Source organism: Lepus europaeus, chromosome 18 (genome assembly GCF_033115175.1).
Source record: "Lepus europaeus isolate LE1 chromosome 18, mLepTim1.pri, whole genome shotgun sequence".
In the NCBI taxonomy this organism is placed as follows: Eukaryota; Metazoa; Chordata; class Mammalia; order Lagomorpha; family Leporidae; genus Lepus; species Lepus europaeus.
In genome coordinates this window covers 25665206-25676262 of record NC_084844.1, presented here as the reverse complement: position 1 = coordinate 25676262, position 11057 = coordinate 25665206, and the positions used below count along the sequence as shown (strand labels likewise).

The 11057-nt window shown below is 55.1% G+C and overlaps 1 protein-coding gene across 1 annotated transcript; it reads left to right on the top strand.

The window, feature by feature from the left end:
• The first annotated feature begins 1013 nt into the window (after positions 1 to 1013).
• On the top strand, positions 1014 to 10400 carry TAC4 (tachykinin precursor 4). Its single transcript, XM_062175074.1, has 5 exons — positions 1014 to 1176; positions 4607 to 4700; positions 8636 to 8689; positions 10138 to 10269; positions 10369 to 10400. The coding sequence occupies exons 1-5, from the start codon at positions 1054 to 1056 to the stop codon at positions 10398 to 10400; spliced, it is 435 nt and encodes a 144-aa protein (XP_062031058.1). The 5' UTR covers positions 1014 to 1053.
• Positions 10401 to 11057: the final 657 nt, after the last annotated feature.

Genomic DNA, 11057 nt, shown 5'->3' with positions numbered 1-11057 from the left:
CCACTGGAGCCATCACCTGCTGCCTCCCAGGCTGTGTGTGAGCAGGAGGCTGGGGCAGAAGCAGAGCCGGAACTTGGGGGTTCGACAAGGGGCATCTCAACTGCTGGGCCATTTAAGTACAGTGTCCTTTCTCCTAGGGCAAGACACGTTGTTTTTTGTTTTATTTATTTATTTATTTTTTGACAGGCAGAGTTAGACAGTGAGAGAAAGGTCTTCCTTCCATTGGTTCACCCCCCAAAATGGCTGCTACGGCCAGTGCGCTGCGCCAATCCGAAGCCAGGAGCCAGGTGCTTCCTCCTGGTCTCCCATGCGGGTGCGGGGCCCAAGCACTTGGGCCATCCTCCACTGCCTTCCCAGGCCACAGCAGAGAGCTGGACTGGAAGAGGAGCAACTGGGACAGAATCCGGTGCCCCAACCGGGACTAGAACCCGGGGTGCCGGTGCCGCAGGCAGAGGATTAGCCAAGTGAGCCGCGGCGCTGGCCTAAGACACGTATTTTTAAGCACACATAGGAAGTTAGTGATGGAGAATGCTGAAGAAGAGGAGGCTCAGAAACAGGAAGTGGTGGATTCTAGCTAAGCTGTGTATGGGGGAGTGGAGCACCTGGAAGAGAGCGGCCACACAGGCCATGACGAGGAGGCTCCCTTGGGGTTTGCAGCCAGGGTGCTGGAAGCTTCCGGCCCCACACACTGTCCCATTGTGCACCTGCCACTGGAATGTGGCCAAAGGTGAGGCAGGTGTTGCAACAGAGTGTTAAGCCTGGGATCAAATGTTAGGGGGCGGCAGGGGGAGGGTCTGATCTCTTCTTCTGAGCAGCTTAGCTACCATTGGCCTTTCCGGGGGGGGGGGGCACAGGCAACATGGTGGGGTGGGGAGGCCAAGAGTGTTAGATAAGCTGAAGGAAGTGAGCAGGATAGCTGGGAGGACCAGAGAGCAGGGGGAGCGTGCCCCTCCTACACTCAAGCAACCCAAGGGCAGCCCAGAGCCTGCTGAAGGTGGCGTCTTCAGGCCGAGGGGGGCTCCCAGAGGGTCCCAGGACAGAGCAGTGCTCACCATGCCATCCAGCGTCACCCTGCTCCTCTTGATGGGGCTGTCTGTGTGCACCGCGGCAGAGAATGGTGGAGAGGAACTGACACTCGGCGCTGAAGCAGGACCCTGGGTAACCGTGACCCTGGAGGTATGCTGGGGAGAGGCTCAGACCAAGGAAGGGGGTGATCCATGCTGGAGGGGTCGCAGAGGTTGTAAGGGGAGCAGATTGTGTGCTGCACACTGGGTTAGGTTCAAGCCACACGGGAGCAGTAGTGTGTGAATGTGTTGGGGGGGGGGGGCAGTGGGGTGGGGATGGTGGCATTTAAAAAACACTTATTTAGCACATGCTATGTACCTGGCACTGCCGTGTAACACTGTTTATAAATGCTAGCTTATCATGTTTATAAATGCTAGCTCTCATGTTGACCTCATGGGGCAGGAACCGTGTGACATTTCCATCGCACAGAGAGGTCAGACTGCTTGCCCAAAGCTGCAGAGCTTCCAAAACAACCACACGCTTTGCCCGAGGTCTTGTTCTGTGTGTCTGTGCCTCAGAGTTTCCGGAATTTGCTCTCAGGGCATCAACTTGAGGCGGGACTGCAGGTTTACTCACACGGGGAAATTCTTTAGATTTCCTGACAAGGACTGGCTCGTGGTCTCTCCTACTGACCTGAGTCCTGCCAGTGGGGAGAGACCTAAGGTTGGAGACCCAGCATCCACACCAGCCCCTAGCCCTGCCCGGAGCTCTGATGGCTCAGAACCGGGTGACAAAGAGCTCAGCTTAAGGGAGTTCCCAACCAGACAGCGACGGAGACGGGACACAGACACAGGGAAGTAAGAGACTGGTGCTCAGCGAAGGTGTCCACGGGGCCAGGGCTCGGCCTGGCTTCTCCCGTTCCCATGGTTGGGGAGCACACTGGGGCTGGCCTTGGCTTGTGGTCCAAGGGCCATGGTGAGGCCCCCTGGAAGCTCTTAGAAACAAGAACCAAGCGTGGATGGCCGTGCGCGGCAGACTTCCTTTCTGGTTTGTCCTTGAAAGTGTGCACAGGTAGAAGGCAGCCTGGCTGGGCGACCTGGGTTCAGACCTCGACTTCTGCACTGCCTCCTGCAGTTTCCTGGCCTGCAAATTTGGGGAGAGGGGAGATGATCCCCCAGGCTTTTCTCAAGCTTTGATAACGCTTTACAGGGTCAGTGCCTGTCCCGGCCCAGAGACAGAGCAGGCAGCTCGGGGCAAGGTCGCGGGAAGCATCATTAGCAACGGGAACTAGCACTGCTGCCCCCCCACACACACACACCCTGCTCTGGCAAGCACCTCACCCTGCGGTCGTGGCTAAGCCTTACTCTCAGTTCACTTCCTTTAAGGTCCTGGTGCTTCCCAAGATGGAGGGCACGGGATCCGGGAGGAGAGACTCACCACCTGCAGCTATTGGGTTGCTAAGCATTCATACAAACCAAGTGCTGTGATGATGGTTGGGATGGGAGCACCTTCCGGGACGATCTGGCGGCATCCCTGGCTCTCGGGCCTCCCTGCCTGCCACCACCCCTGGAGCTGGGGATTTGGGTTACGGGGTACAAGAGGGGTGGGTGTGACTCCTGATGGCCTCCTAACCCATGGGCAGGAAAGGGTCAGGCCCACTGAATTCCTAAGCGGCCCTCCTCTCCAGCTCACATTTGAAGGCTGCCTTTTACCCAGGCAGAGTGGTTTTCATGGGCTTTTCAGAAATGGGTCCAAATCTCCAAAGAGATTTTCTGGTTTCTGGCCCGGCCAGTTGACTCCAGCTGGAGACAGCCTCCCCAGCTCCTGACATCCCAGGAAGGAGACAGACTGGGGAGGGCTGAATTGGTAAAAGGCTTAGGAAACAATCCCCTCCTGACCCCGAAATCCGGAGCAAGGCACGTTGGGAATGGCAGAGGGGTTTCCACGCTGCTGCCCCTGCCCCGGCTCCTGCTGGTCCCAAGAGCTCCAGGGGACCCTGAGGGCACTGGGAAGGAAGAGCGTCTTTCCTGACCCCAGCTCCCCGCCTTCTGGCCAGCAGCCTGTGTCACTCTGGAGAGCAGGAAGGCTGAGCACAGAGAAGGGAACTCCTGCGGGACTCAGGTTAAGGCAGGAGAGAGGGCCCAGGCTCGGGTCATGGAAGCGATGGAGGAATGAGGACTTCCACCCACAGCCCCTGTTCAGGGCACCTTGCCCCAGCTGCCCAAGGGTTAAAATGGCTTTGCCCAGGGTAATAGCTTCCACTCCCAATCCACAAGCCAGGCTCAAACTCTAGGGCCGGGGGAAGGGCCTGGGGGTGACAAGAAAGCAGGAAGAGATCAGGAGAAACAATCCTGCCCTGAGTTCATGGGCTGCCCCCTCCTCATCTGCGCTGGGAACATTCCCCAAGGTGGAGCCGAGCCACTCCTAATCTGATTCAGCCACTTCCTATGTAACCTTGGCAAGTCAGTGCACCTGTTACATCTCAGGTTTTGCATTTGGGGGCGATCATAGTTCCTACTTTTTTAAAGATGTATTTATTTATTTGAAAGGCAGAGTTACAGTGGGGGTGAGGCAGAGGCAGAGAGAAAAAGAGAGATCTTCCACCTGCTGGTTCACTCCCTAAAATGGCTGCAACGGCCAGGGCTGGGCTAGACTGAAGCCAGGAGCCAGGGCTTCATCCGGATGCCCCTTGTAGGTGTAGGGGTCCAAGCACTTGGGCCATCCTCCGCTGCTTTCCCAGATGAATTAGCAGAGAGCTGGATCAGAAGTGGGGCAGCCAGGACTCAACCAGAGCCCCTGTGGAATGCTGGCACTGCAGGCAGCGGCTTAACCCGCCGCACCACGGCGCCGGCCCCAGCTCCTACTCTCATGGTGGCTGTCGGGATTAAGTGAAGGGCTGGCGTTGTGGCACAGTGGTTAAGCTGCTGCTCGGCAGCCCCTGTCAGTCTGTTTCGAGTCCTGGCTGCTCTGTTTTCCATCCAGCTTCCTGCTGACCCTGGGAGGCAACAGGTGATGGCTCAAGTGGTTGAGTCCCTGTCACCCATGTGGGAGATCCAGATGGAGGTCCAGGCTCCTGGCTTAGCTTGGCCCAGCCCTCGCAATTATGAGCACTTGGGGAATGAATCTGAGGAGGGAAGATCTCTCTGTTGCTCTGCCTTTTAAATAAATAAACGTTAAAAGAAAAACCCTATGCTCTTAACCAGAATGGTAAGTAAATAATCAGGAAGTTGTAAAGGAAAAAAATGATTCAATGATTGGACTGCAGGAGCAATCAGGAGGCTTGGGTTCAAGTCCTGGGTCCGTCTCTCTCTGCCCAGCTGGGTGACCTCTGAAAGCTCATTTAGTAGCTCTGCACCCTGGTGTCTTCACATGTAAGATGGTGACAGTTTTCACAGAGTCTGGGCGAGGAGTAAATGAGTACTTTCGGTATGAAAGTGCCAGGAACGTAGGAGGTGGGATGTTGGCCTCGGCTCACTACCATAATGCACTGTGTTGTGTAAGGCACGCGCAGGTGCCCAGTGCAGCGCAGAGCACGGGTTCAGTGACCACGAGCGGCTCTTGTTGATACTGTGGTTGCTCAAGCTCCTCTCTGCTTTCCCAGGCAGGCGCTGTCGCCAGCATTCAGCTCCAGCTGCAGGAGGTGAAGAGGGGCAAGGCAAGCCAATTCTTCGGGCTGATGGGCAAGCGGGTAAGAGGTGAGTGACAGAGCGGGGCTGGAGCCCAGGGAGCAGTGGTCTTGCAGCACCACACATGGGCTCTAGACCAGGCCAGCAGGGGTCGCTCATGACACGGGGTGCGGTGGACTGCATAATGAATGACCAGCCAAGCAGGACACTTTGGGAAGTGCTGACAGGTAACAGGTATAAACCAAGGCTGTCCCCAAATTACAGTCACCCCGAGGGTGGGGGCAAACGCTTCGCGCTCGGCTGGTGCCCGTGGCAGGAGAGCAGGAGGCCTGGCACCTGGATGGCAGGCAAGCTTTCTAGTCAATTCCGTCAGGCTCACGCAGTTACCAAAGCGACCCTGTTTCCTGAGGGTGCTGGCAAGGTGGAGTCCTGTCCTGCGGGGACAAGGGGACGAGAACCTCAGAGAGCTGTCTTCTCTTATTGTCAACACTGTGTGCTGCTAGTGGTAGAGCTCGATGTTGGTGAGGGGCTGACAAAACTGGACTCTTCTACACTGCAGTATCCACCAAGGCTGGAAAGGGGCAGCCTTCTGACCCAGTCTCGCTTCAGGGAATCTACCAATAGATAAGCTATCGCTACACGAACCCAGAGATGTTTGTACCAAAGTACTCATAACCAACATGGTTGTAATGGCAAGAACCTGGATATAACACAAAGAAAATCAACAGAATGCTCAAAGTGTATGTGAGAGAGCGGGGATGGCTAGCAATGTGGCACAGTGGATTGAGCCATGGCTAGCAACACTGGCACCCACACTGGAGTGCTGGTCTGAATCTCAGCTAGTCCACTTCCATTCCAGATTCCTGCCAACGCGCCTGGGAAAGCTGCAAGTGATGACCCAAGTACTTTAGCCCTGCTACCCATGGGGAAGACCAGGATGAAACTCCTGGCTCCTAGCTTTGGCCTGGCTCAGACTGGGTCATTGCAACCATTAGGGGAAAGAACCAACCAGTGAACAGATCTCCCTTCCCGCTTCCTCTCTACCTTGTCATTTTTCAAATAAATAAACCTTTTAAAAAATGTATGATGGGCCGGCGCCGTGGCTCACTAGGCTAATCATCCGCCTTGCGGCGCCAGCACACCGGGTTCTAGTCCTGGTCGGGGCGCTGGATTCTGTCCCGATTGCCCCTCTTCCAGGCCAGCTCTCTGCTGTGGCCAGGGAGTGCAGTGGAGGATGGCCCAAGTGCTTGGGCCCTGCACCCCATGGGAGACCAGGAGAAGCACCTGGCTCCTGCCATCGGATCAGCGCAGTGGCCGGCTGTGGCGGCCATTGGAGGGTGAACCAACGGCAAAAAGGAAGACCTTTCTCGCTGTCTCTCTCTCTCTCTCTCTCACTATCCACTCTGCCTGTCAAAAAATTAAAAAAAAAAATGTATGATGGGGGTGGGTGCTGTAGCACAGCAGGGAAAGCTACCACTTGGAATGCCCACATCTTGCGTCGGGTGTAGGTTCAAGACCTGGCTACTCCGCTTCCAATCCAGCTTCCTGCTAATGCCCCTGGGGAAGCAGTGGATAATGGCCCATGTACTTGGGTCCCTGCCACCCTTGTGGGAGACCCGGATGGAGTCCAGGCCCCCAGCTTTGGCCTGGCCCAGTCCCAGCCCAGTCCCAGCTGTGGAGGGCAGCTGATTTTTTTTTTAATTGTATAAAGTACATCCACAACCTTGTGGACATTAAAAAGGACAAAGTGTGTGGAAAGATATGGAAAGACTTCCACAAAACATGGTTAAGCAGAACAGTACACCTGATAGGAGCCTACTTGTTTTAAAAAAAACTACAGTTACACACACATACACACATATGCAAATGTATGGGGAAAGTTCTAGAAGGCTGAATATCAAACTGTGAATAGTGGTTTCATCTGGGGCAGGAAGTAAGATGAGAAGGAGAAAGTAGAGAGATTTTAATTTTTCCTGTACAAACCTTTTTTTTTTTTTAATATAGTGGGCATGCATTCAAAGACTGCTTTTGTAATTTAAAAAATATGTACCTAAAAATAGAGAAAACCAACTTGTGACCCAACACTTTTGGCTTTAGTTTCCTCCACTACAAAGTAAGATCTGCACTGGGCCATTTCAAGGTTCTCTTCCAAATTCAACAACCCAGGAGGAGCAGGGGGTGGGAGGATAAGACAAATATTCTAAAATTTATTTATTCATGAGGCAGAGAGACAGAGTGAGTGACACAGACAGGTAGAGCGCTCCCGACCATGGGTTCACTCCCCGAATGCCCATGATGGCCGGGGCTGGGCTGGGCTGAGACTGGGAGCTGGGAAGTCCATTCAGGTCTCCCAAGTGGATGGCAGGGACCCAACCACTTGAGCCATCACCTGTTGCCTCCCAGGGTGTGTGTTAGCAGGAAGCTGGAGTTGGGAGCAGAGCTGGGATGAGCCCAGGCACTCAGGTGTGAGATGAGGGTGTCTTAACCTGCTACACCAAACATCTGCCCCAGGAAATCCTTCTTGAGCACCTGTTACACTCGCGCAGGATTAAATCGCCACATATCCTCCATATCACCAGCAGGGAAACTAAGGATCAGACAGGTTAAGTACTTTTCCCAAGGATACCCAGCTGACTCCCAAGTCAGTGCACTGCCCACCACTGCACACTGCCTCTCCTGGGCACGTCCCTACTGCCACAAGAGGATAACCACTGAGCGACTAGAGTCCCTCTGAAGGCCCACCAAGGTGCTGAACTCCAGAGTCCTGAGCTTTTCCCACCCCACAAAGCCCCCACAGAAGTGGACAGTCCTCCTCGCTTCTCTCTCCTTCCCCAGGAATACATTCAGTGCAGCCTGGGAGGACTGGGCAGAGCCGCCAGACCGCCTCCTTAGCATGCCCGCAGGGAAAGGTCTCTGCCGCTGGCCACTGAGGTGGGAGGTGGGGCCGGTGTGGCTGGGCCGGGCTTTGTGATGGTCCACGCATGTCCAGGGAGTGTTGCTGGGATAGGAGGAGGTGGGGAGGAGTCTCAGTCTGCCGAAGTTTCACAATTATCTCGGCTCTAAAGCCCTGATCTGGAAAAATGAATCGACCACTCAAAACTTCAACCCCCTGTACCCAGAAGGATTTTAAAAGCACAGATCTGAGAAGCCCTGCCCTGCTTAGAACGCTTCAATGAAAACGGAGAAGCAAACCAGCCTGTAGCCACCATGCGCTGTGTTCTCTTAGGGTCAAGTCCAATGCCCCAGCATGAGGTACCACATCCTGAGGGGCTGCCCTCACTGACAGGGTTCCAGTTCCATCTTGGACAGCTCTCCTGCCCTACTTGCCTGCCCAGTGAGGCTTGTCTTCATGGCCTGGGCACCATGTTCTCCTGGGCACATGGTGCTCGAGTCCCCAGCCCCGAAACCTCTCCATGGGCAGGCCCCTGGTCTGCTACAGTTGTCTTCCCATGCCCAGTCTGTTTCTGGCCACCAGGGGCCAGTGCCATGGCGCAGGTTAAGCTTCTGCCTATAGTGCCAGCATCCCATATGGGCGCTGGTTCGAGTCCCAGCTGCTCCACTTCCCATCTAGCTCCCTGCTAATCCGCCTAGGAATGCACCAGAAGACAGCCCAAGTCCTTGGATCCCTGCATCCATGTGGATGAAGCTCTTGGCTCCTGGCTTCGGCCTGGCCCAGCCCTGGCTGTTGCAGCCATTCGGGGAGTGAACCAGCGGATGGAAGATTTCTCTCTCCCTCTTCCCTTCTCTCTTTGTAACTCTGCCTTTCAAATAAATTAATTCATTGAAAAAGAAGTACCCACTAGGTGTTTGAGGAAGAGCAGAAGGGAGAATGGAGAAGGAGGAAGGCACTGATGAATGACATCAGCGAATGAAGGGACCATCCAGGAGAGTTTTCTCAGCTCCCAAGAGGACTGGGAAATGGCTCATCTGCAAAACCTCAGCTCTGCGCTTGTCCCTGCTGATTCCCAAGACAGCCTCCCCGATGCATCTCTCTCCCTTCCCAGGCTATCAGGTGGGACAAATGGGCCTCCTGGACAGAAGAGGATCATCCACAAAAGGTGGGTGGAAGCTTCCAGTGGGTAGAAAAGCATTATGGGAAAGTGGCCAGACATGTTGTTGCCAGGCTGCCTCTCCAGAAGCCATCAGGCAGGGGCAGTCAAGGTGCGGGTGGTGGTGGTGGTGGTGGTGGTGGTGACTTTGGTGACCCCCCAACAGGCCAAGGCACACTCTGCCCCCCCATGCCCCTACTGTCAGCTGAACCTAGAGCATGACTGGAACACCCCCTTATTCTCTCAATGTGAGGGTCCTGTCGTCAACTGTTAGTGAGCCCAGCCTTTAGTTTTAGGAGACTTTCTGTCTTCAACAACTGTAAGTAAGCGCAAACCACCCTGGGAGGGCTAACTCCTCAGCGGGTATCAGCTAACACCGATGATTCCCAGGGCCCAGGCATGAGGGTAGAGGGTGAATCCGGCTGGGGGAAAGATCCCAGCTCAGGGAGGAAGGCAGTGGGTGCCCAAGCTGGGCAGATGTCAAGCTGAGCTCCAGTGTACCTTCCCTAATGTTAAGCTCGCCTCCAGAGCTGCAGATTCTGGGCCCCTCCCCAGCTCCTCTGATGGAAGGACACCTGCTTACTCCAACATGGGCTCCTGGGAATAAAGATGGAAGCATCTTCGATTTTTCCTTGAGGGCTTTAAAAAAAAAAAAAAGATTTATTTATTTGAAAGGCAGAGTGACCGACACACACAGAGGGAGCTTCTATGCCAAGGAGCACTCCCCAAACAGCCTTAACAGTAGGGGCTGGGCCAGACTGAAGCCCGGAAGCTGGAACTCTCCCTGGTCTCCCATGTGGGAAGCAGGGACTCAAGTATTGAGCCACCACCTGCTGCTTCCCAGGAGCATTAGCAGAGAGCTAGCCCAGATGTGGAGTAGCTGGAACACCAGCCGGCCCTCCAGGGTGGAGTATATGGGAGACTCCAGTAGTGATTCAGCTTGCTGTGCCACAGTGCCCATCCCATCTCCTGAAGTTTTTTTTTTTTTTTTTTTTTTTTCAAAGTGTGTGAACCACTCTATTCAAAGGTCCATGAAGTCACCCCAGTACCAAATAGAAAGAAACGCCCCTCCTTGCATGGGGTGGGCAGGGAGTTAAAGTCATCATTTCGGGCTGGCACTGTGGTTCAGCCACTTGTGGCACCGTGTCCCCTATTCAGATCCCAGCTGCTCCACTTCCCTCCGATCCAGCTGCCCACTAATGCAGCAGAAGATGGCCAAGTACTTGGGCCCCTGCCCAACATGGGAGACCCAGATGGCGTTCTGAGCTCCTGGCTTCAGCCTGGCCCAGCTCCAGCCATTGCGGCCATCTGGGGAGTGAACCTGGTAATGGAAGCTCTATTTAAAAAAAAAAAAAATTTTTTAGGTCATTTTTTGGAGATGGAAAACAACTTATTCCAAGTGCCACAGGATTAACAGCAGCCAGGACTAAAAGCTGTCTCCTGTTTCCTGGTCCCAGGCCGCTTCCTGTCCCCAGGAGGGCCCCTGAAATACCGCCTCCCTCCCTTTAGAGGAGAGCCCGTGTCGCAGAGGACCACAAATGAGAACCCCAGCGGTGGCAGAAGAGCCTGCAATCTTGGCGTCTTAGACAGTGAGGGAACAGGGGCCCTGAGGGTGACCAGGGAAAGCTCTCAAGAGCGGAGGCAGACAAGACGCCCCTAACCACTGTCACGTCCTGAACTCTCCCCAGGCAGAGTGGACGAGGACCACGGGGCCGAGTGACAGCCACCTGCACGTGCTTCCAGAGGACGCTCCCTGAATGTCACCACTGAGCAGCCGGAGGCCAGCTCCTGTCCTTGTTCTCCTGTTCCCAACACGGGCGCTCACAGGAGGCCCACGCTGACGTCATGGGGTTTCTTCCAGGACTCTGGGTGACCTTGGCTGTGCCCCGGGCCTGTTTGCTTCATTCTCAGGCATCAGTGTGCTGCCGTCACCCTGCAGGGCGGCAGGGGCCCTGCCCACCCTCGCACTTAGCTCTCAGCTCACGGCACGACAGGAGCAAGCCTTGCATGCTGTCCCCACTGTGCCCAGCACACAGTGGGGACTCAATAAATGAATGACCAGTGAGCGGCTTCTTCTCTGGCACAGGGCAGAGGGCAGATGGACGGGCTCTGCACACCCTCCAGGTCTCACTAGCATGCAGCAGGAAAGACTGCACAGCCCTGGGCCCATCCTCAGGTAGACAACAGGCTTGGGGCGGGTGAAGATGAGATGGCTAGAAACAGAAAAGGCATCATGAGGAGGGTGGGGGTGGGGTGGGGTCACTGTGAGTGAAAGGGATTTGAGGGGCACCTCTTTCTCTTTAGGATCCTACACAGCCCAGACAAAGGCACTCTCCCTCCCCACAGTCAGCATCCCAGGGGTTCAAATCCACACGTC